The sequence below is a fragment of the Colobus angolensis genome, unplaced genomic scaffold (genome assembly GCF_000951035.1).
Source record: "Colobus angolensis palliatus isolate OR3802 unplaced genomic scaffold, Cang.pa_1.0 Scaffold217, whole genome shotgun sequence".
Taxonomy (NCBI): domain Eukaryota; kingdom Metazoa; phylum Chordata; class Mammalia; order Primates; family Cercopithecidae; genus Colobus; species Colobus angolensis.
In genome coordinates, this window is record NW_012115344.1 from 5,287,370 (window position 1) to 5,314,409 (window position 27,040).

The window sequence follows — 27,040 nt, forward strand, 5'->3', positions numbered from 1 at the left end:
GATAAAAATAAATAAAAGCGAATAAAAATAATTAGATGAGTTTTGACAGTCACAATAATTAGGAAGGAATTGCTTCTAAAAAAGGAATCAAAAAGTTCTGAAGGATGAAGAGGCATTATCCAGGAGGAGAGAAAAGGAAAGGGGATTCTAGGTATTAAGAACAACATGAGTAGCCGGGGGTGGTAGCTCATGTCTGTAATCCCAGCTACTCAGGAGGCTGAGGCAGAAGGATTGCTTGAGACCAGGAGTTGACGGTGCAGTGAGCTATATTCCATCACTGCACTCCAGCCTGGATGACAAAAAAGAGCACCATGAACAGAATGTTCTGAGGTGGGAGGGAAAGCCCATCTTGTAAATGTGGGAAACTCCAGTTTTTATTTATATGTATAAACAGGACTTGCAGAAACTGGAAGAAAATCCAAGTGGCTGGAACTTAGAGAGAAAGGAGTGACATGATATGCAATAAGATTGCAGAGCCAACCACAAATGGTCTTATAGATCACATTTTGGGTTTTATTCTAATAACAATGGGAAGTCATTGATGATAAACATGGAATCACATAAACGTGTGTGTGTGTTGTGTTTGTTGTAAAAGGTTAACTCAAGCTGAAGCATAGAAAATATGTTGAAGACAGGTAAGAATAAATGGAAGGAGGATATTTTGGTAGCTATGAAAGTAATCTCCATGAGACACGATAGCAGCTCGGACTAAGTATTTCTCAGCACTTTGCACTTTTCCTCTTCTTTCCTTTCATTCCTAATCTCTTTGTCTTTACTTCTAGGAGTATTCAGGTCTTACCTCCTTCTCTCAGTTGGAAAGTGTTGAAATCAAAGAGCTTCACTCTACTATTTTCTACCACTCCTCCACATGTTGCCTGCTCTTTTCATAACAAATGTTTTCCACAGTTATTACGTATTTGTATATTTGTTTTAGCCATTTGGTTGAGTTCCATGGTGATGGTAGAGTGTTGGGAATCATATTTTGTTCATCTTGATATCCTCAGTAGCTGCTACATTGAAGACACACGATAATATTTGTTGAATAAATGAGAAATTACGTCAATTGGTAGTCTGCCAACACAACAAAATGTTCCTAATGTTCTTCTCAGTACTGCTCTGTAGACATCATAAATTCTTTTGAGATAAAGGCTTTTTCTGTATAGTCAAAGCATATATGCTCCAGATCAAGTTATATATTAGTGTTGGATGTGCACTCGATGTTCAACTATACATACAGCCCAACAGAATATAAATATGCCCCAAATGTTCAAATTATATGAAGATAAAGAAAGTATTAGGGAAATACATTATACACATAATTTTCAATAAAATTCCTCAAGTGGCTAAAGATAGCATACAGTGAACTAAAGTGGCAACTCATTAAAGCATACCTAACAAGCCCAAAAGAGTTTATGTGACCTCACCAAATTTTCTAATTCCCAAGGAATAGGTCAAGCATTATAAAATGTTGAATCATCTAATTTAATTTCAACTGTACAATAGCGACAGAATCCTTTCCCCTAGAGATTCTTAATAACCTAGACCAGCCCTCAGCTATTCTAGAGCATGGCCTAAACTTTGTTGAATAAAACACACACATATATACACAGGTTGATCTACCTACACAAACACACACATTTGTGTGTATGTCTGTATATGCACATACACATATTAATTCAATATTAATGTTTTAAATAAAAGTATAAGGCAAGTCATGGAAACAACTTTTTTTAAAAGTTGTTAAAAGATAAAATGAATAAGGATTTTTAGTTACATTTGTTTTAGGATAGTATCAATGGTTAACTAGTAACATTTAAATGTTCTTTACCAATTTCCCTTACAACTATGCAGTTTTCTGGAAGCTGTAAAATTTTAAATAGAAGATTACCTTTCAGAAAAGTTGTAAAGAGAAGATCATAACTCCAACCAGGCAGACGTACTCTCCTACCATCTAACTGTTTAAGAAGTCATGCAACTCATTTCAGTATTAAAAATACTTTATACTTATGTTAGGCATAAGAATAATTTTTAAAGTAGTGTTCTTGGAAAGAGATACATACATTGCTTCCAATTTGTGAAAGTATAACACCTGTTAACCAGAATGATTTTTTGTCATAAGTAACATATTGTAAACAAAGCACAGACCTACCTAAAAAGATAATTTGGTTGATACTTCATTTTATATAAACACATTGAAATTAAGAAACATTGACTTATAAACTGGCCCCAAAACTCTGAATTTTAAAAGGCACAAAGATAGATCACAAGCTAAGATATTAGAATAAAAGATTAAAAACAACATTTTGAAATAAGCAAAAATTTTTTAACTATGCTACTTATGTAGCATATGCAAATATAACCTTAAATTTGTGCTCACTGTGTTTACTTCAAATAATATTTTCTTCTCCATTAAAAAAGACATAGTATCCTTAACACACACAGGAACAGAAAACTAAGTATCACATGTTTTCATTTATGAGTGGGAGCTAAATGATGAGACTACAGGGACACATAGAGGGGAACAACACACACTGGGACCTTTCAGAGGGTGGAGAGTGGGAGGAGAGAGAGGATCAGGAAAAATAACTAATGCGTACTAGGCTTAATACCTGGTTGATGAAATAATCTATACAACAAACCCCCATGACACAAGTTTATCTATGTAACAAACCTGCACACATACCCTGGAACTTCAAAGTTAAAAATGAAAAAGAAAGAAGAAAAGACAAGAGTGGGAAAAAATGGAAAGCAGTTTCTGCAGAAAATACAGAAACAAAAACAACTTTCACCAGTAAACACATTTGAAAAGAATACATGTTTGTGCAAAGTTCATATGAAATTATTATCAGACTCAATATATAAATAAGTTACAGATATTCCTTGCCCCACTTGCCTTTTTGGTTAATTCAAACTCTCTTGAAATATTATTCTTTTATCATTACATAGGAACATCCAAATATTTGTATCTTTGATGATTTAAATTAAAAAATAAGTATTACTTTGAAAATCCATTTAAATCTATTTGTCATAATGTTGTTGCTTATACCAAAATATGATACAGAAGCATAGTGACTTACCTGAAAATTACTGAATATTCAGGAACCCACATAATAAAAAGTATCTATCTTTTCTCACCATGTATATTCCAATTCTGTTGCCTTAGCCCTGATATTTTATATTTTGACATTACATTAACAGAACACATGCTAATGTTTAATAAATGTGTAAAAATGTTCTAATAGTGTTATATTCTATAGATATGAACTCTTTCAATTGTATGAAGTTCTGTGTTTGAAACCATATTAAATATTTCCAAGATATAAAACCATGTTCTACATATTTTTGTAGTTTATAAGGCATCAAAAAAACTGGACCTTGTACTGAGAAGCAGTGAAATAAGTGTTAAGCACATTCACTATCAACTAACCTGTGTGGACCACAATATTCCATAATAAAAAAAGTAACACAATAAAAATTTCATCTCAGAGTATTGCTGAGAGTGGCTGAAGACAGAATTCCAGTGTTTCATATTTCTTCACGCACATTAATGCTTTCAAGTAGCATCACCAAGACTTTGCATTCACGGTAAAAAAAAAAAAAAAAAAAAAAAATTACGCCTGAGATGTTTTCTCCTGGCACACTTATGATGCAGAAAGAAGGAGAAATGTTTGGGTGCATTCAGTTCTTCCTCTATTTACACCTTTTGAGTTTTCAACAAAAATATATTCTCTAGGAACTAGGATAAGGAACCATGTTCTTTTTTCTTTTCTTTCAGTATATGAGAAAAAAATACATAAGGAGAAACAAAAAGAAAAATCCCTGGAGTATTTCATGAAAGACTTATACAAAGCACTCATTCTACTGACATAAGGGCAAGTGTAGGATTATAAACATTTTTATCATAAACAAAATTAAATTTTTATGATTATATGCTCATTGCTTAAGATCCCACAAATGAAAATTTATCATGGAAAAATAGAGATATTTTGAATACTAAAGTCCTTTATTCAACAACACAGAAATTTCACAAAAACAACTTTACTGGGCAAATTGAATGTGATTTTTTTTTTACTTTTTTTTTTTTTTTACAGTTTTGTACATGCCCCATAAGTAATTTTCTTTAATAAATACACTGTTTTCCAAAACCGCTTTTTAAATAATTGCACAAGCATACATACACCTTACACAAATATCTATTAGAAAATTTAATAGATAACTGCACAGTTCAGAAGAGGAGAACACTGTGAAAGGAGTACATTTTGTGGCCCATGTTCCTGAAATATCTGTTTTGCAATTGTGAAAATGGAATCCCTCCTAATATAGTAGCTGTCTTTTATTCAACAGGAATACAGATCTCAGTGTGAAATGCCAAATTTAATAAAAAAAAATCTGAAACATTTAGCTGTTACACGAGAACCAACTGTTTGATATCACTGTGAATCTAACCATGATCAAAGACCCACTACGGCTTTTTGCTGAACATATTTGACCCTGAATAGTGTGTTCATTTAATGGCTTTCCTTTTTTCATTATTTGATTACAGATACTTATCAGCTTAAAGACTTTATATGCTTTAGCATTAATTGCACAACTTACATATCAGGGTTTCTGATTGAAAGGAAGAGAACATTCCTTTCTTTTAGTGATTGCTTAATATTAATTCATAATAAGCCCACCATCCCTCACTCCCTATAAATGTGTTTAGAAGAAGGAAATTGAGTGTTGGGAATTAAGCAACCAGGAGACATCTTTACATACTCCTACAGTCGGGGAAGACTTCCTATTTTCTCTCCCAAGGATGGATACATTTCTACTTTGAATCTGACTCCACTTGTAGACAGACAGGCAGAGTCCATCGGAAAGCCACTTTGGTCTGAAGGCCTAGTGAGAAGTTTGCATTAATGATGTTCTTCGTGATGTTACGGTGCTGAGTGACAACTGAAAAGGAAATTGGCTCACTGCACTATGTATCAATGCCTCAAGTATTTACCATGCTCTCCCCAATGCTGGCAGATTATGGCATCTCTCTATCCACACCTAGGGAGGACAAGATCCTGTGTGCGTAAACCACTCTTACAAAGTTTTTTATTCAGTTTATCTGATATATAATTATTAAGTTGTGTATAGTTGTCCACACAATCTACATTCTGAATTTTCTTGACAGTGAATATAAAGCATACAGTGAGGAATTTTTAAAAGTTACATTTCATTGGTATTTTAAAATCATGAAAAATGTAAACCTTCAAATCACTGCCTTAGGTTTATAATGATAAGCTTTACAAGTTCTCAGTACATGGACATATGAAAAAGAAAACTAGAGAAAGGCCAGAAGAGTCATCTCTTTCTTCAACATCACCAATGAGAACTTTATATGCACCCTACATTATATAAATGGAGTTTAACCAAAAACATTAAAAAGTGGGTGGTATAAAAGAACAATATCAAGAATAAAAAACATAAGAGAATGAATGAAACGCTAAACTTTCTCATTTAAGTAATCAACAAATTTTCTTTCATTAAAAAATGAATTGACATGTAAAACACCACAGTTTACAATATACAGATTCATTAGTTCTTTTAAAAAGCAAACAAACAAAAGCACACCAAGACATGCAATACTAGAATGTATTTTAGACTCTCAGTATACTGCTATGAGATCTTTATGTTATTGTATGCCTAATATAGCCTGACTAGAAGTTTGTTTCACTTCATTAATAACAATCATCATTTTCCAAAGAGCAAGGCAAGCTTATTCAAGTGTGAAAGTAAGTTTTCACTTACTTGTAATTAATTAGCAAATTGGTAAACAAAAAACAAAGAAAAATAATATAAAATAATGGAAAAACAAAACAAAACAAAAAACTCATACAGCTCTCATTGGTCCCACAGCAGAAGCTGAAATTCTAACTAGATAGAAACCCTGAAAGAAATATACATCAAGTAGAAAGCTATCTCAAAATTAATACAGTAAATAGCACATTTTAGCTTGTAATCAGTTCATTCTCATCTCTAAACATGGATGGGTGTAACACATCATGAGTTTTTCTTGAAAATGCTTTTTGACCATAACTGTGGACCATGTATTCATACTCTATGCGAGGTAAGTCACACTTGATTTTCAAATTGGCATGTGTGCATGCTTTGTCCACCCTCCCCTAGTACTTTCACCATGAAACACTCTTTCTCTTTTTTAAAAAATCTTTTCTGTCCTATCATAGCCCATTCAAATCTACAACTAAATTTTTAAAAATATTCACTTACTAGTCTTACCTAATCTTTACAGCCTCTTTCATTGTACCATACCCATTCTCTTCTCAAATTATCTTTCTTCTCGTGATTTACTTTGCTAACATTTTTTCAGCAAGCTAATGGATGTAGTGGGTTAAATCAACTGGCTAGTGGACAAAGAACAAAAAATTGCAGTAGGCAACTTTTATACTCTACATATTTTTGCTTAACCCTGTTCTACTCCTGAAACTGAAAATAGTCTTTATAATTGAGACAAACAAAAATAAAATGAAATGTAAATATTTGTCCTGATGGGATGGTCTTAGGAACCCTGACTGTGATAAGAAAACCAACTCCTACATGAAAAGGTAGCACAGGTTCTATGAAGCATTAGATCCTTTGTGTGTAGATTGTAGGGGGAGGAGTATGTCTTGCATTTATGAAATTCCACAGACTGCAGCCCTGCCTTCTCAGGATGAAAGCCTCAAGTGACAAGAATGGAAATGGCAGCAATGGAGCATTTTACTGAGGGACTAGGGGAAGACCACTAGTCCAACTGGGTGGCTATGAGAAAAGAAAATAAAAAGAGATAAAATGCCTCACTTTTATGAATATGTTTAATTCTTTGTAAATTAAAAATATAGCAAGTCCTGCCTCAAGGCAGAAGCCTTCAACATATTCAAGTGTTAAAACTACTCATTTAATATCATACATGAAATGAAAACATTGGGGTAGCTTTTATTAAAATTTTTTCCTACAGAAAAAATAAGAAAACAATTAAGAAACAATAAAACGTATACAGCCCATGTTGGGCTGGGGAAAAAAGTCAGTTACAAATTTCCCCCTCCTAAGATATGATACTTTAGTCTTTAGCCTAAAAAACCACTGTTGTTATAAAAAAAATTATACAACTGATTCTGCATTTTCCAACTACTCTGAGTACTCCGCCTTACAGTGCAACCCAGGACAAGTCAACTACACTAAGTATTTGGGAGGTATACCCTTCTGTACAGCTCGTTTGTAAGCAATGCAAGTGCATAACCACTACTCTAATATAGTGCTCAAAAGATTAATTGAAACTTTCATAACATCTTCCCCTCTTATAACAATAAAACTGAAGGTAACTGGTGGATGCATCATCATCTTTTAGTCTTGTAAAACTTGGCATCAAGTCTCTATGGAAAGATGCATGGCAAAATGGTGCCAGTGCTGTTGCTGCTTCTAAACCACTGGCAAAAAATAGTTAAAGCTAAAATTTATTGCTCCAGATTTAACTTGCAGAACCATACTGTTGTGTACAAACTGTTAATCTCCATAGATGCTCAGACATGATTGTCTCCTTGTGTCTAAACACACAAAATACAAGCTGCTATCTGTACAGTTTACAGTACTGAAACACATATATTTGAAAATGAAGTATAGATATGCACTTTGCAAAGATACATGATTTTACAGCAGGGGTTTACCCAAACTTATTTTTTACAGCCACTTTCAAAATAGACAACAACTTCACTACTATAGCTAAATTACATCAAAGAAAGAATCAGTGTATTGAAAGTAAATAGACTGGCCAATTCTCCAAGCTCCCACATTATTTTTATGTCTTTTTTTCTTTTCCTTTTTTTTTTTTTTTTTTGAAGAAACCCCTATATGTAAAGTGAAAATAATTTCTGGATATTTTCTTCAGTGGTGGACTAAGCAGTTTCTTAAAACAAGACATTAGTTTGCCCTTCATTTCCAAATGCCTTGAAAATAAGATATACTACTGCTTTAAAAGAACCATCGGAATGCTTCAGCGCTGGGAACAGGTGTTCTCTATAAAAAAAAAGCAAGAAAACAAGTTAAGCTTTCTTTCTATGCCAATATAAAGTTAGATTTTTCTCCTTTACACTTCAATAATATTTTTAGTTACCAATATACAACATAATGACTTGTATATTTCAACATTTAATAAAAAGAAGAAATGCTCAATCTTATAACATAACAATAATTAGAATATTGAATTTAATGCTAACTTGCTGAATATACTGATTAAAACACATTGGTTTAAAAATATAGGAAATGCAGCCTGAAACACACATAGGAAGCAGAATAAAGGGAAAGTTCAACCTCTTAAGCAATATTAGGAAGACCAGTCAGCACAGGTACTTAAAATCTTTATCTGCCTTGCAGAATGCCTACATCATTTTGAGTGGATCATCTTACTGTCACAATAACATGCACACACAAGGCACAATCACATCATGAAAAAAGAAAGGATTCACTTTTGCTAGTTAGCTTTCTACATTAGTCATTTCTAGTGATAGATATTTATTTTGTATTTTTGCATTTCTAAAGACACAGTCAGCTATGCACATGGTCTTAAACATGAGTGAGACATATAAGCATTCTATGCAGTTAAAATGACTATGATTAAATTACTGTGCCTCTAACTACCCTAACAAAACTGCAACCGAAAACTGAAACTGAAATTTAGGCCACTGTTTCATGTACAAAAATCACAATATATACATACATATCCAATTATGCAAAGCTGATGTTCAAAATTCAGTTAAGTAATTTATTCTGAAGATTTTCTTAAATGACAGAATGATAACAAATATCAATATTACCTGCAATACTTATTAATTATGAAATTCTAATGAGAACTATACTGATAAAACATATCACTGTTTCAAAGTGAGTTTCTATTTGCAACAAATTAATATATATAAAAAGCAAATTGATTACTAATCAACGATATTCAATGAAGAATAACCACCCTATTGAATTGTAAACATACTATATATGGTTTCTCCAAAGAAGTATCAAGCTAACACCAAAGTATAAACAATCTTCCTAATAAAAAGCTTATAGTTACTACGAGGTTTTCTTGTTAGGTAAATGGTAGTTAAGCTTGAATTTTCTATGTACATTAACATCCAATAATTCCTCATGCCATATCCTTCTTTAAAATGTATTCTAATGGTATACATAAAACAATCACATGAATATACAGTGAAGATATGCAAGAAACAACAAGCTAAGAATACATTCTCCTGTAAAAGAAAGTTGATTTTATTCCTTAGACAAGCCCAACAAGCCTGTATAAATCGTAAAATGGCTGCTAAGGATAAATAAGTATATAAATTGATGTGTTGAATGTAAGTGCCAATATATTTACTAGGTAAACAAAAACATGAACACATACACATACACACATTCCTTGTAATGCATCTTAAAACATTGTTAATAGCACTTGATTTTTGGATTTCAGAAAATAAATACAAAATTCTGCTAAAAACCCTCTAATAATTGAGGTTAGCTTTTATTTACTTTCTCACACGTGTTATTTGGTTGACATTGTCCTATTGTAATTATGTCATCTAATAATAAAAGTATTGATTAGGATGTCAATTAGAAATCAATAAAATATTTTGGAAAGCAAACCTGCTTTTCACTATCTGTACTAAAATAATTGTTAAAAAGACTGTCCTAACAACAAACACAATAAATTTCAAAATGACTGTATTAAGAACAAATCATTGATAAATGACTATCTTCCTACTCCAAGTGTGCATATACGTATACAGAACAAAATCTACCCGAGCAGCGTTTCCTAAAAGCACAAACAAAAAAGTTCACTATTCTCATGGAAGTTGTACTGATCTTATTAACATGTTATGCCTTACTTCTGACGGTTTCATCGGTTTTCTCCTTTCCAGCTCACTATGCATACCTGAATCTCTATCATTTGATTTAGTTGGTAAGAAAAACCCCTTCACTACTCTCTAAAGTTAACTTTTGAATAAAGGTAATAATTATATGCTTTGATTACATTAATTTAATCATTATTAGGAAGCTACGTGAAGTAATAAGAAATAGAACATTCCCATTCTAATATTCATGCCTTATACACATACAAAAGCAATAAATGAAAACTTAAAAGTTTATACCAGATGCTAACTCACTGGCTGATGCCAACTAAGAATAAATTTTATATAAGTATGCACACTTATATAAATGTAGTCATTTCTAACGAGATAAGTTAGATCCAAGCATATTCATGCAATTATAGATCTATGGTTACAGATTCACATATGAAAAATAAACATGTGCATATATATTCATATATATTCACATTTATGTGTATATGTATGACACAGAGATGCCAACTTACTCTCAGATGCCAACTGGAAACAAGATTATAAATATATACTTATGTAATCTTGTATCTTGATAAACATATATGTTTACGAAGATAAACAGCAAAAATATATGGAGTACATTTTTTAAATGAGATGAAGTCCTTATGCCTTAGATATACTTTTAAATCTCTTTTCCAATTCTTGCTCCTCCTGTGCCCCTTTCAGTTACTCAATTTTATTTGTAACATTTAGAAAAAGCAAGCTTATAAAATGCCACTTAGGGTCAAAGGTCATTGTTGTGGGAAAAAAAGATAATCATTTCTCAATATCTGTTAGCAGTAAAGATTAAACAATGCAAACATGAGAAAAGCAGAGCAAAGGTTTTCTACACTTACTTGATATTACTGTGCATCGTGATATTACTATGCATACATTGAGACCAGTATGCATCCCCAGATGTAAGAATATGGACAGTTTATTGCAGGAGAAGTGAGAAGGTAAGCAGGGAAGCCTCTTTTAAAAATTATTTCCTCCTTATGTTAAGATCCTTGAGGTCAGGAAGCCTAAAAATGATTAGTTGGGAAATCACCAAACAAAATATGCGAGAAAAATCAGGAAAACTACTGGTGCAGTAATTAGAAAATAATCAAGGGACACACCAGAAATTTGTAGTAAGGTTTCTGTAACTAACAGTTGTATTTCAGGATTTTAAAAGTGTCAAAACTCTTTAGGGTCCTGTAGCCTACCCAAAACAGATGTATATTTAATCTCCTGCCCAATTTTCATCAGGAACAATGGAAATGTACTTTAGGACTGATTGAGTTTGTTTCACCCAAGCTGGGTGAAGCATGAGTTTGTTTCAGCCAAGCTGGGTGAAGCAACAATGTTTTCATAGATAAAATGTGGAGTTAAAACTATAGGTGTCTAACTAAGTTTATACTAATTTGGGGACACATATTTTTTCATTCTGTCAACTAATGAGGTTATCCTTGTAAGAAGACTTCTTTTTAAATGGTGCGGGGGCTCAGCACACCAATGTGGGAGATTAAATACCCTGACCAGCTAGCTACCTTTGGATTATATAAATTCAAAGTCCCAGCTAGGGATTCACACTCTTGATGAGATTACAGTGACTTTCTTGATCTCAGTGTTGCTTGCAGGGGATCTTTATCCTGAGTGACAGAAAAGCCAGATTCCCCTGAAGAGAAGGGGGTGGGGAGGTAAAGAATAGAATTGAGTTGATCAGCATTGTTTAAGGCAGCCTTCACTGTTCATGCAGGTGCAAACACTGACAAACAGCCATCTTGCTCCCAGGAGGCCTGTGGAGAAACCTGCAGTCCCAGCTCTCTTTCTGGTACTGCTGTAAAGCACAGTGTTCCACAGAATTCATCCCTACACAAGCCAGGTACAACATTACCCTCAAGTCTAAAGGAGTCTTCTGTTTCTCCCTAAATTACATGAAAAATAAGGGAATTTCCTTGAATAAAAGAATGATAAAATCCAAGTCCGAGTACATTTTATATTTACTTTTAAAAATAAATTAAAAAATTAATAATATTCCTGGCAGATATATATTTCAGTTTGATTTTCATTAAATCAGCAGTGAAGAAATAAACAACCTAAAATAATAAAGAATACGAAAGGCTTTCACCTTAAGGATTTTAGCATGATTCTCTTTTCATACCTGCGAAGCAGTCACATGGAAAGTGGCATCTTCAGGTGAAGAATGCATCTACGTATTCTTGTTATAAATATGTCAAGTCTAATAAAACATCAGCTCCTAAAAGCTGAAAATTGGGTATCTCTAACTCTGTACATATGAGGATATGTGGATTGGCCATTCATATCTAGGTACAGTGTGTAAAATGTAGCAATATTTAAAAAATCGCACTTAAAACTTTTAACAATATTAGACCTCAGGTTTCAAAAAGGAAATTAATGATAACTTTTGATGCTGAAATTCACCTTAAATACATACAATTTTAAATTGAGATCATGATTATGACCCTAGAAATGTCTAGAACTAGAGTTTCCAACTGGAGGTCACTATTTGGGGATACCATTATTTCTATACTAATCAAAAATAATTTCCTGTTTTCCCATTTCTTATTAAAGAAACAAAAGTCATGAAATCATTTTATGATTCCCATATAATCGTGAAGCATGCTTTTATCCCAACCAAACTTAGGGTCATTTCAGGCTGTAGTTAGCCAATACCACCTATTGTATAACATTTTGAAATACTGTTTTCACTATGAGGAGTCCCCACTATAAGTTTCTTAGACTCCTGGGCATCTGAGGCCTTGCTACTGGAAACCTTCACTGTATTCAAGTCTATCGTTTCACACTAGACTGCAAAGACCTTAATGAATCACTGAAATTCTGCAGTAGAAAGTATGCAAATAAATATGACAAAACATAATAATGGACCCCATTGTTTGCCTTTAGTTATTCAATTATATAGATTTCATTTGTGGCTTCATATAAAACTTTCAAACTTTAGAAATTTCTGGATGAACAAATGCAAGAAGTTTCCTTATGGTGAAAAAACCTACCTTTTTTTCTGATTTGATTCACAAAGAATGCTAAAACATTGTTATACACATTCTTGATAATATTACTGACAAAATTTCAAAATCTACTTGGAGAAATGGGAAATTGTATTACATATACAGTATTGTGAATGTGAACAACCAGATTGACACAAGTTAATGCATAGTAATATGAATCTTTGAATAATTAATAATTATGATATAAAATAATACCAAGCAAATGTGAACACCTCCCCAACAAGTTTTTAGCAGAAAGATGTTTCTATATTCCATTTGTAAATGATAAATTTTAGAAATCATAGTCTAGTAACTATAATAGAGTTATTAGAAAACCCTGGTAAAGTATAGACTAATAATATAAGAGAACCATTAATGATAATCACACAGTCCAATAATTTATTGCTATTATAAACAAGATAAGAATTTATTAATAATATCTAAATTTAATATTTGGAGTAATATAAGTATATACTGTTTCCATTTTTTAAATTATACCTCACTTTTTTCTTCTGTGTTGTAATAAATGTATATTATGTATTTAATGTATAGCAGATTAATTTTTCTCATAATCCAGATTCATTTCTTACATAACTGTATGTCTTTGGTATAATCACACCTTATTTTGGTCATTATCCAAATATAAACTAAAAACAACTTTCAACATCATCCACTAACTGGAATATTAGACCTCTATTTATAAAGAGGGAAGTACCAAATAACTAGATAATTTTTATGACATAACTTTTGGAGGCTTTAAATATTATTATAGGAAACATTCCATATTTTGGTTTCCAAATTGCCATTTGTGACCAAGATTTCTCCAATTAATGATGGAGAACTAGAGATGGCCTTTTCAGTGATAATTGATTCTCCCTTGGCTGTTACTCCTGTTGCTCTCTTTGCCTTGCACTCCTACACTGCAACCACCACAGTCACCATCACCACTGTGACAGCATGATTTTAGACTGTGACAGTGTGACTTTAGAAGGTAAACCTAGCTAACTTCTGAAAATGGAAAGATGACTTTATATATTATGTTGTAAAGGCACTAAGTCAAGTCCATATGGTGATAAAGCCTGTCATGAAAACAGATGTCTAAAGGAGAATGTGTGTACAGGGTGGGAGTGGGTTGGTGGGAGGTAAAATGATAGACAGATTAACAACACGATTCACACTGGTCCAGAAGTGACCAAAAAATATACCCACTTTTGGCCATAGATCTAATGTAACTACTTTAGTTAAGCAAGTCTCTTGATAATGCTATGTGTGTATAATTCTATTTCAGTTAAATTTGGTAAAAATACTTCAAACCACATCATTCTAACAAATAAGTAAATTTAGTGTATTATAAATGGGTACTTTAGTAGTTAAAATGTTCCTACCCATATAAAAATAAAACATAGCACGGTGGTACCATGGTAAACAGAAAGAGGAAAATCTTTCAATAATTCACAAATTTAAAAGGTATTTATCAAAACAATTTTATATATTTAACCTTATGTGTAAGAGAGAATGTGAAAGAAAATTAGAAGTAAAATTAAGATTTATAAAGTAAAAATTAGGTTAATAAAATCAATACTATACCTTCAAGAATGATTGAAAATATTTATATATATTCGTATGTTCATATTTCATTTGCATGTATACATATGTATAAATACTTGTGGTTATAGACTCTAAATAAATGTGTGTATATATATGGATATATATGTGTGTATAAAAGTTAAACAATTCAACTTCTTCTCAAGTAATTCCTGTTGAATGCAGCAATATAGCATTAGGTGAGTTCATTGTGAATTAGCCATTGAAAAACAATGAGCAGTCTTTTCCAGACCAAGTGGTTGGACAATTTTGAAGATCTGGTTAATTTTAAAGCAGTGTAAATATTCATATAAAATACTAGAAAATGAGAAGTCACTTTATCTTAAGAGGTGATGTTTAACCTGACTATCAAAGCTATGATTTGGACACCCTCTAATTTATATGAAAATAAAGTAGTTACACTTAACCTCCATAAGCAAATCAATATGGTGTATCTCTTTTATTATTACAGTTCTGAGATCTGAGAAATATTTATTTCTTAATTACATAAAAGTGAAAATAAGTTTAATAGAAAATTTCCTGTTAGGCTAAGTCAAGTAGCATTTTGGATGTAGTCACTGAACTTCATGTGGCTCAGAACCTATTATGAACCATACAACCACTGGGACAGACTCCGCCTAAAATTCACAGCATGTTTTATGTTTATGAACTACTGAAGGGAATTTAGAAAACATTAATTCTAAATATTTCTGTCAACTAGATGCTATCACCAAAATAATTTACTTTGATTAAAACTATAGTTCTAAGAATAACATGTAGCTTTTGTTGTCCCTCCCTCCCTCCTTTTTCTCCTTCTTTCCTTCCTTCCCTCCCTTCCTCCCTCCTTCCCTTTCTTTTTCCCTCCATCCCTCCCCCCCTCCCTCCTTCCCTTTATTCTTTCAATTGCCATCATATGGAATGCTCAAATTCACAATCACTCGGACTTTGACTTTCGGTCTTTTCTCTTAATTATCTTTTAAAATAATAAAATTGAAAAATATACAGTCAATAATAATTTAATTTTTATCAAGTCTTTACATGTTTCTTAACTGTTTAGAAATATACTTTGGTTCATCTATTTCATCAAGAAGATAAATACTATTAAGCATTTTCCACTACCATAACATCACGGTAGGCATTTGCTCTTGTGCTGAAACACACAGATTAGATTCTAATTTCTCCTCAGGAAGTTTTCATGAACTACCTCTTTCTCTATAAGTATCATGTGCTCCATCCAGAGTATATAAATCTATGTAGAACATAGCCACATTCAGATAGTCAAATAACTAACAAAGGAAATTAATACGTTTAATTTTTCACCATAGGATTTATAAGATGTAGTGATTGATATCCTTCACATCATCATTGTTCGGTAGCCTTTTTTATATACACGATTCTGTATTTTCTTAGAAATTCAAAGTACACTGATATTTTGTACTATCAGTTCATTATAGGATTTGGATAGCCCCGAGCTCCCTAAACACTGTCATTAGTTTCGAGCGCTCATTTTCCCATTTTGGCCTTTCTATGTTTCTAATTGCAGATTGCAGACTTGAAAATTACTTAAAAAAATTTTTTAAAAAAAAAAACTGAAAACATACTTAGTTTTCCTGAAATTAGATTTTCCATCATGATAAATGAAAAAACAAAAACGAAAACAAACAAACAAAACAAAAAAGCAATGATTACTGGTTCTAGTGGAACTAAACCCAGACCCATGACACCTTTCCATAAATTCTGAGACATTAACTATTGCTTCTCATTTCTTATTTAAACCAGACTCAAGATGACCTTAAGTATGCCATTTCTTTTTGCCAATATGCCCCTTTCTGATTTCCCTTAAATAGCAGCAATCCTGTAACCTTCCTGTATTTCCTTTCTCTCTTCTTTGCTTTTATCTTCCCTTCATCCGTCCCTCCCTTCCTTGCTTTTATCTTCCCTCCCTCCCTCCCGCCCTTCTTTCCTTCCTTCCTTCCCTCCTTCCTTCCTTCCTTCCTTCCTTCCTTCCTTCCTTCCTTCCTTCCTTCCTTCCTCCCTCCCTCCCTCCCTTCCTCCCTCCCTTCCTTCCTTCCTTCCTTCCCTTCTTTCTCTCTTCCAATATAATCTTTTCTGTTATTCAGGTAAAACAAAGTTTTCCAGCACTCTGTAAAATATGCCTTGAAATAAAACAGAAAATATACTACAGAATCACACGCGGTAGCAAGGCAGAGATCATATTAGTCTGTGTTACTTATCTAGATGTGGAGAACTAAACCAAGGATGAGTCAAGGAATTCTAAGGCTTTTAAATAGGTGTGAGATTGCTTACAGAATTTTCTAAAATTTCAATGTTAGTTTAAATGTGGCCATTTGTCCATTTCTTGGACTGAAAATTTAAAATATAAATAGGGAGGCCGGGTGTGGTGGCTCATGCCTATAATTTCAGCACTGTGGAAGGCTGGGGTGGGTGGATTACATGAGATCAGGAGTTCAAGACCAGCCTGACCAACATGGTGAAACCCCATCTCTACTAAAAAAATACAAAAATCAGCCAGGCATCATGGTGCACGCCTGTAATCCCAGCTGCTCAGGAGGCTGAGGCATGAGAATAGCTAGAATCCGGAAGTAGAAGTTGCAGTGAGCTGAGATCATGCCACTGCACTCCAGACTGGGCAACAGACCAAGACCCTGTCTCAAGGAAAAAAAAATATATACATATATATAGTTCCATACATATATATACACACACATATATATAGTTATATATATATATATGGACTAGGGACTAAGACCCACAGCTAGATAATTAGGTGGGTATTGTAAGCAGAGCAGGAATAAAGAACATTTAGGGTTCTTTAAGCCAGGATGTGTTTGTGTGTGTGTATATATGCATGTACATATATACTGGTATACACATATGTATGTATACATGGAACTTAAGTCTTGCAAGATAACAGTTCCACCTAAACATTTGTTAAATTGAATTGAATTTATCAAGGGTTTATTATGTGCTAATTAATACCATATATTCATGAATAGACAGCATAGGTACAGACCTGCCTGGAATAAGTAAAAGTACACTATTTGTAGAAACATTACAATTTTACTCTTTATCTTGCTAGCATTGTTCAAATATAATTTCTTTCCTTCTACAGACTTGTTCAATAGTGACGCTGCTGTTGCTAGATTAGTGTTTTTCAAACTTGACTGCAACCAAAAGTTATGAATACATTTTACATAGCAACTCAGCACATAGATACACACACATTTCTTTAAGTGTACATAACTGAAACAGAAGTTGAACAGTACTTGCTATTACTACGTGTGATAAGCTCATACATTTTCTACTCCATTCTATTCTAATCTACTTTCTAAAAAATCATGATGGTAAGTTAAAACATTGGTTTCATGGACCACCAACATACTGTCACCTGCAGTTTGATAAACACACCTCCACACTATAGAAAAATGAATTCATGTGAAAAGAATCACATGAGGAAAATCTAAAACCACTCCACTTCATAATGAATTTAATTCTACATATAGCAGCATTACAAAGAAGAGCTAATGTATTTTTCTTACGATGGAAACAAGCCAATATTCTCTCTCTTGTTTTTCATGGACTAAAGGTAGAGCACACAAAATATTTCATGTTTAATGGAAGACTCCACAACTTTTCACTTCTTATACACCTACATATGACTGTTAATTTTATCCTTTTTTTCTTATCTTCACTCCATTAAGATAATCACTTCCCTAATTTAGTCTAGTTTTTTTTAAAAAGGCATTGCCAATAGAGAAGTTATTCCCAAGCATAGTTATTTTTCTACCCCGATTCACCCACACTAGTTCTTGCCATTTCCAAACGATTAAATTCATATGGTCTTCTATTCACTTAAAAATGTATTTAATCTTGTCTCATTCTCTAAATTTTGGAGAAAATATATCTTCTCTGGCATTTGCCAGATTTGCTGAAATAGAAATGTCCATAATTTTTCCTAATCTACAAACATATATCCCTTTCTCTTCTCATCCTTCTTGATCCCTATCATTATAGTATTACCAATAATCCAGTTGTGGTTTGGTGGGGTTTTTTGTCTTTTGTCTTTTAGTCTTTGGGCAAGAAACAGCACTTTCAGCAGCGTCTTTCCCATAGTCTGACACTTTACTTTCTCAAGAATGTTTTCTAAAATATGAATTTTAATGCAGAAGAGACACAAATGGGATACCATTTTCCACCCATCTTGGAAGTATTCTCTTTTAGTTACACTTTGGAATTATTCTACCAAATGTTTCAAATGCATAAGTAAAAATAATAACATCAGCTATAACACAATCTGTTTTTCCTTATCTCTAACTCATCTGCCACTCCACTCAAGCCTCAGCTGACTCTCACACCAAAAGTATTGAGTCGTCATTAAAAAAATATATCTTTTAAAAAAATATTTTCCATCATCTAAAAAAACTTTTATAACAGCTGAAGCTAAGCATAAATCCATAATTCCATCTTGTCAAAGTTCTTTCTATACACTGCATTGGATTCTGACTTAAATATTCCTTTCTCCTTTGTTTATCATCTTTCTTGGTCAGCATTACAAATCTTTTAGGGCTTATCACTATTTTTCCCCAGAAAAACACCAGCTATTCCTATTAATGCTTAATAACTGTCCTCATTTTAAAAAATATTCTGTTTTTACCAAAAAACAAACAGAAAAACTTCACATAGCTACTTCACTTTTTATGTAAAATGATTATCTACCTGTTTTATTTCCTATGTATACTCATATGTATGTATTTTCCAATTTTCCAAATTTGTTAAATATGTTCACTTTCCAATATTTGTTACACATGTTTTCCAACTGGAATCCATTTCTTTCTTACAAAAATTCTCTTGATTTCACAGATTCACATTTAGAATATCTCTGTGTCTTGGAAATAAAATAGTCAAATAAAAGTATTAGGTTAGTAATGTGAAACATACACATACATCTATTGAAATATATAAAAATTAATAGTGGTGATATGTCTGTGGTAAGGAAGGAGAAAGAGCACTAAATAATTGAAATTGGCTCACCACACTGACTGACTTCGCTGGATAATATGCTCAGTTTCCTAAGACATTTGACAATGCAAGTACAGGAACAAGGAAAACATGTTCAATTAGATTCATCTCTTTCCAAGTAAACTCAAGCCATATCTTTGCCAACTGCGTGATTAAAACAAATATTCAAAAACCACACACCACTAATGGACATCTGGACTGTAATGTCTGAAAACTATAAGTAACCTGTTGGTTTGTTATCTATAAATACGGTTGCCTTATTCTCCATTTGTATTGATGGTTTTAAAATTGGACTGAGAAATCATACAGCATCTTTTAGTTTGCCAACAACATTAAACTACATATCATATTAAAACGTTATATGGTAGGTTGATATCACTTTCATCTTGTTGATGAGGAAATAAAGTTCAGAGAAGTTATGCTGATGTACCTAACATTGTTCAACTGTTAAGTTACTTGATACTAGTGGCTCTTTTTACAATTTCTTATCTATCTGGTCACATGGAGCACATATAATTTTAAATAAAAAGAAATTAAAATCTAGGAGCTTAGTCATATATTTCCTGAATATAATTTATGTCATTTTTTATAAACCAAAGAAATACATCTTGAATGTGAGGTCTTTGAAAAAGTAATTGCTTGCTTTGCCACAGTCTCTTTAGTAAAAAATGTAGTGGGGAATAAATGGGTTAAAGATTAAGAAAGAGGAAACCAAAAAATTCAGCAGGCTTGATTTCATACCTAGCTATGGATTCTCATGTTCTTAAAATAAATTAAGAGAAAGCCCATAAGTTTCACAGAGGAAAAAATATTTCTCATAATGTTTTAGAGTAGAAGTTAACAAGCCTGCTGGGATCCTTTTAGCGCCTGCAGAGCTAAGTCTTCAACATTATTAAATGGCTGTCGCATCTGAAGTATGGTACAGCATAACTCAATAAACAACAGAAAACATATGATGCTGAATGGAGGGAGGCTTTTCGATTACCCTGAAGAATAATTCAATTTCAGGACAGGTGTTTGCATGTGATGGAACAAGATATGACTCAAGGATAAAATCACTCTATGCCCCTCCCCCAATATTTTGAAAATCCTAAGAATAATAGCAAAATGCTAGATTTAAAAGTATGTTAAAAATGGGCAGAAACACTGAAGCACAAATGAAGGAACAAAATTACACATGCACAAAATTCTCAAAATTTACATGGATTACAAAAATTATATACTTTCTTGAAAACAATTTTTTATAAAAGATTATGCTTCCTAGAGCACCCTGCTTCCCCACCTAGATCATCTGACATGTTAATCAGTGACTAAAAGTCACATTACTAATAAAATTTAGATTTTATTTTCAGTTCATTTTTGCTTTTTTACAAACTAATCTGGGAATACGAGAGACACTATAAAAGAATTAGTCCTTTCTCCAATTTGTATATTTACATGGGCCTTCAAATAAATCTTGAATTTAACTCAAGACTTTAACTAGATATTTCTATATGACAAATGCAAGCGTTTATTTTTGGTATTTTGCATAACGCGAGTAAAAATAAATTTGAGAAATTAAAACATATCCACTCATATTGAATAGTAGGACATTAGTTCAAGCTTTTTCAGAGCAAATTAAAGTGAAATGTTTCCTGCATATTCAGACAATCTGACCAATTGAGGTTGAGCAGTAAATTCTAAGAGCACCAACAACTTTAGACAACTTTCTTAAAAGCACACTTTCAACCTATGCCTGAGAAATACTCAAATAGTATAACGTTTAACTTTGTATCCAGAAAGATACTATGTATCCAGAATATTTCAACAATGTTTCCACCCCACCATGGATCTTCAGTCTGGAACCTGTTAAACAATGTTCCAACTGGAGCAAACATGGATAAAATGCTTGTTCTTTTTGCATGCCTTTCAATTTTCAATCTTACAGGCTATTTTATTAAATTGTTCTGTGCTTATCAATCTGTAAGTCTGACTATGCAAAACTTAACTATTAATTCAGAAAAGTAGATGACTGAGATTAAACAAAATATAGAGAAATACTTCAGCAATCCATTATTTAAGAACTTGAAAAGCCAGACAACTTGTATTTCTTTCATCATTAGAAACACTTTTCATTCTTAAAATACCCAAATATTTTTCTCAGACTAAATGGAAACCTAAAGTTTATTTTTTTTTAAAATTTGCTCTTATATGCCTTGTGTTTGCTTACTTATATTTTGTTTGATGATGGTTGAATTTCAAACATTCTTATAGCATAATTTACAAATTAATTTTAATTGCTTTATTTTACCATTCCTAATTGCCATCTAAAACATGGCTTAGAATTTACATGATGGTTGGATGGGTGAGGGTACTGTTTTCAATAAGGAAGTATTAAAAATGTACGCTTTGTAAGTTTTTAAACCGACCGTTAAAATTACACGTATTTACTGTGTGTACAACATGATATTTTGAAGTATATAAAATACAACTTTAACTCCCTTGTATTAAATCCAGTGATGGAAAAATAATCTCATTGAACTTGTATTGCAGTTTGATGCCTTGGCCACAAATTCATTTGTAGCTTTACTCAAAGACAAAATTTTCCAAGCTTTTTCTTTATTATTTACAAAATTGAGGTGCTTTTTCCTATATTATTTATATGGTACATTCTAATATTAATATACTATCATTTTGTTTGAATTTTATTGAAAAATTTCCTCTTTCCCTTTGATATTTAATTATATATTTGCATTTTTTGGCTAAAATAAAAATATTTTTCTACTGGTAATTTTCTTATTCTTGAGATGAAAAATTGAGGACTCATTTTTTAAAAAATTATGACATAAAAGAAAAATTGGTGGATGTTTCCATTTAAGACACGAAACATTTGCATTTTATCCATAGATTTTTTTTAAGTCAACAAACCTCAGAAATGTATATGTTCAATTATTGACTTATTTTATTAACTAAAAGCTCTTAGTTTGAGTGACACACCTTTTTTACATCTGGTCTACAAGTTAATTTCCTCAGGAGGCAGGTGCCACCTTCCTGCACCCATTACAGATAGTGCTTTGTCCAGAGTTTTACAATTGCCATTTATGGTTGGGGCTCTTAGAACTTAACAGCATATACAATATGTCCCTCCTCCCCTATTACACTCTTCTGAAGTAAGTTATCAAGTTTGAGACAGTATTTGCATTTTTTTCCACCAACCCCCTTAGAAGCTCAACCTAACTTGTGGAAAAATTACTATTGGCCTGTACATTCGGCAGATAGATTTTTAAGAGATAAAAGAAAGTAAAGAAAAAAAGAATGGAACCATCCTCTTCCTGACTTTCCAGTTTCTCAATGTCTTCACTATAACCTGCCCTCTCTAGTTTCTTCACCAGCTCAGGGAAAGCCTCAGCGGTGGCAGTGTGAAACTTACTGCAAAGAGAGCCAAGAGTGGGGGCAGGGAAACCTCCTGAGGCACTGCTTACTAATGTAATTCCATAAATCAACTAATGGGAGAGAAACCAGATCTGTGTGGTCTCTAATGCTGTCCCACAGAGATCAATCATGTCACCTGAACAATGTTCAGAGACTAAGAGGCTGGGGTTGCCCATGGGACAATTTTATCTCTTGAGCCATATCAGATTGGGAAAAGTTAGAAGTATCAGAAATACAACTGTTGCAAATATAAAAAACTGAAGGATTATCTTTGCAAGAGACAAAGTGTTATCATGTAACTTATAAGGATCTCCTATATGATCACGTTTATTAAAACATCTAGGAACTTAATATTTTTCATTTAGGACACAAAGTTTTAAAACAGTTTTTGTCACACAAGGGGCAGATAGCATTTGTAAGGACTGCTTTGAACAATTAGTGGCTATTTTTTAACAGAGTAATTGACTTAATGAACAGTGGTTATGCAAATACACAGTGCACAGTATAACAGAAAAACTAAATGTTTTGTGTGCATTATCATATCAAATATGATCAAGGGGGTGATTTTATAGACACATTACTAGGGCATCATAAGATGCTCTTAAGGTGAGACTAAGGAGAAAAATAGAAGGCAGTTTTAAAAGGAACACTAGAGAGGAGGCTTTGAAAAAAAATCTGGATGAGAGTCCCAACATATCCATGCGAGTCTGTCTTAATTTCAGTTTTCTCACCCTGAAAAAAAAAATTACTATCTCCAGTCTTTGGGATGAGAACAAGTCAAAGGGAAGAGTGGCACATGAGGCTTGAAGTGACAAATAAGAATATATGTTATTATTATGATCCAGATGTTAATTGGCATCCATAATTCAAAGCCAACAAATATTAGCTATGGAGTTTGCATCTGGCACCCACAAGTAATATCCACAATGAGTACCCAGATCACTGCCCTCAGCCAGGAACCCATCCAATCTCTAAAACATTTTCTCAGATGAGGATGAACCAAATTTAAGAGAGAAACCAGGTCAGCAGGGGAACTTTTCACCTCCCTGCAATTCCTCTTCTAGCTTTGGTTCAGTCATGTAAGCCCTGTCACTCTGACACGTGCTCAGCTGGTTTCCTACAACCATGACTGTATTTGCAGTTTAAGGCAGTCATGATGGCATTGTCTTTTTTAATGATCTGGATAGAATCTTATATAATTTTTTAAACTTTTTATTTCTATTCACCAAATAGTATTTCGCTAATAATCTTAGCCTTGAAACACGACCCAGGCTCTGATAGAAGGGGTCTGAAGTTAGAAGATCACCTTGAGAGTTCAAAGGAAAAAACCACCTTCCACTTCTACCCATACCCCACCTTGTGAAGATTAACAGAATTTGTGTGCATGATAATTTTTAAAAAGAAGAAAATGTAATTTTGTGTGATTTTGTCATCAAAATGCCTGAAGAATTGAAATATCACATCAAGCTTGTAGGAAAACCATCACATAAAAAAAATTACACCAGCACAGAAATTTGTGCAGAAAACCTACTGGTACTCATATCAAACTCCTCCAGGGTAATTATTTACTAAATAAATCAGAATTACTCAGTTACTACATACCCTAAATTGGGATGCAAGTAGTGCCATGAGTCTAGCTAAAGATGAGGCCTAACAGCACAACCAAACTTATAATTCTAGATACTACATTTCAGGAGGAAAAATAAAAGCCATGTTGTCCTTATCATTTGGGAATAGAGAATTTCAGTATGAACTTAATTTTAATTTCCCATAGTCCTTAGAAGCTACAATAAATTAATCCAGAAAAGAAGATTCAAAAGCTATTTTTTGCCACCTAAGAAAATACATGGACTTGAATTATAGTTGCTATTCTCTTTGCACAAAGAAAGTTGCCAAAGAAAATACAATAAACCATCCAGGAGTAAAGTTAAACTTTTCAAAAAGAGCTGATGCATCTTATAAAGAAAAATAAATGCAAATGCAATATTTTGATGAAACTGATCATATCCAATAGTGAGCATCAACATAATTCTGATATTTTTAGAATCCTAGAGTGCTATCTAATTTGATTTACACAATTAAAGGTTTAAAAAAAACCTGTATCTTCTTTGTGTTCAAACCTGTACCAAAGATCTTTAACCCTTCTCTTTATTATTTTAAAGACTGCTTCCCAGTTCATAAAGAAAACTACTTTAAGCAGTACTCACAATTTTTAAAATAATTTACAGATACCCCTAAGATAACTTGTGAGAGCCACTCTCATCCTGCAATTCACCCCACAGAATGTTAAAATGTTAAAGCACACAATGCTAAATCCACCACCTACAGTCTCATGTATATATGAACATCTAATTATCTACCCTGTAAATTTTATCAAGAGACTATAACTACTTGTCCACATTTCTTTGCTTAATATACCATCAAAGTCATTTACCTGTGATTTTTCATTTTTCCCCTTTTTTGTTTTGATCAGGACACAATACAAAATTTGTGTCCAACATATCAATTTCTGTATTCAGCATAATTCATAGCCTAATTTAACAATTACTTTAGTGAGCAACTGTACAATATCTGTTTTAAAGACCTATAGGTAAAAGAAACTATTACTGACCATATAAGGTATCAACCAAAACCGTGCTTGGTGTATAGACCAACTTTGTAACCACAAAATGGTTACTTTGTCCAATGCAGAGCCCAAGGGAAATACTTTTTTTGTAACTGAGTTTTAGAAATTATTCATTCTGAAACTATATAAAATAATTTTTTAAACCAAATCACTCTCATCTGCCCTGAAATTAACTAATTGTATCCCTTTATTCTATGTCACATCTCCTTAAAATTTGCAGGTGGAAGTCCGCTTTCTACACAGTTTCAACTTCCTCCAAAAGTATCAGATATGCAGAAGATGAAATAGGAAACAACATTTTGCCTTGATGAGCAGAAAAACGATTCTAGAAGGGGGTAGGAAATCCCCTTCTGAATCAGGTGTTCAGCTTCAATGAATACCGTTGTGTGGTTTGTTATTGTTTTTTCAGTGAGAACAGGCTTGTGTGCCACAAACTGTGTCCTCACTTTTATAACTGGGCCACTAACCTAGCCTGTAACCTTGCATAGGATGTGATGTGTCCAGTCCTTTGGTCAAAGATGCCCCACCCTTTTTAATAAGGAGGAGGAGGCATTTTAAACTACCAAGGGAAAACATTGAGCATACTGAATGTGAAACTTCTGATTCTTCAAACCAATTACATTATTTTTCCCCCAGGGATAAAAAGGAGGGCACTCTAGCAGAAGGGCGGTGTCACGTGAAGTGCAGCTGGGGCGGGTGGTGGAGAGGCCAAGCCTTTCGCAAACCATCTACAACTCTTACCACCTGAATGAAGCTTCTGAGAAGGGGTACTGCATCTTGAAGCCAGACAAGAATCCCTGAAGGGGAGAGGGAGTGAGGAGGGAAGGGGGGAGACTGGGAAACAAGAAATCATCTCCTCTGACCTCTAGTGAAGTGCCAGGTTTTTTCTTTAGCTCTTCACATTTTCTAAATTTGCAGATCTGGTGTCCCGTTTTGCGATTCCTGCAACTGCTGCAAACGCCACAGTTGATGAGCCTCTTGCAGGGCACGCAGACCCCACACCTTTTCCTCTTCTTCTTGGCTGGGTTGGCTCCGCCAGCTCCCCCTGAGGAGGACGAGGAGGAGGAGGAATGATTCTGCGGGCAGTCTGCCAGATTGGCAATTTGAAACGCACTGTCTGTGACGGCTGCTGAGGCTGCTGCGGGGGAGTGAAGGGCTGTCATGACGATGACCCCTGGAGGTAATGAGATGCCCCCTAAAGCCGGGATAGCGGAAAAAGTCCCCACGCGCTCGGGGAGATTCATTATCTCTGCTTCAGCAGCGCCGCATTTGAGCTTGTTCATGCATTCCCCCGCCAAAGGTCTGCAGTGTTCAGGGGATAAGGTGGAGAGGAAATTAGTATTTGCCATTTGCAACGACGGCTCTGGCGGGCAGCCAGCTTTCCCCAGCCTCTGGGAGTCGTTTCGGTGGTGCATGCTGGTCCTGCTGCCGCCGCCGCCGCCGCCGCCACCGCCACCGCCACCGCCACCGCCCGC

At 33.6% G+C, this 27,040-nt stretch overlaps 1 protein-coding gene across 1 annotated transcript; it reads right to left on the reverse strand.

The window, feature by feature from the left end:
- Positions 1–3,982: 3,982 nt before the first annotated feature.
- On the reverse strand, positions 3,983–27,034 carry CXXC4 (CXXC finger protein 4). Its single transcript, XM_011943251.1, has 2 exons — positions 26,429–27,034; positions 3,983–8,043 (listed from the first exon to the last, which is right to left on the reverse strand). Exons 1-2 carry the CDS (start codon positions 26,978–26,980, stop codon positions 7,999–8,001), a joined length of 597 nt encoding a protein of 198 aa, XP_011798641.1. The 5' UTR covers positions 26,981–27,034; the 3' UTR covers positions 3,983–7,998.
- Positions 27,035–27,040: the final 6 nt, after the last annotated feature.

Excerpts from the sequence above, each read along its gene's own strand:
- CXXC4 (XM_011943251.1), bottom strand. The coding sequence starts at position 26,980 with ATGCACCACCGAAACGACTCCCAGAGGCTGGGGAAAGCTGGCTGCCCG. Across the intron at positions 8,044-26,428 it reads AACCTGGCACTTCACTAGAG|AGAACACCTGTTCCCAGCGC; the intron begins GTCAGAGGAGAT and ends TTTTTTTTATAG.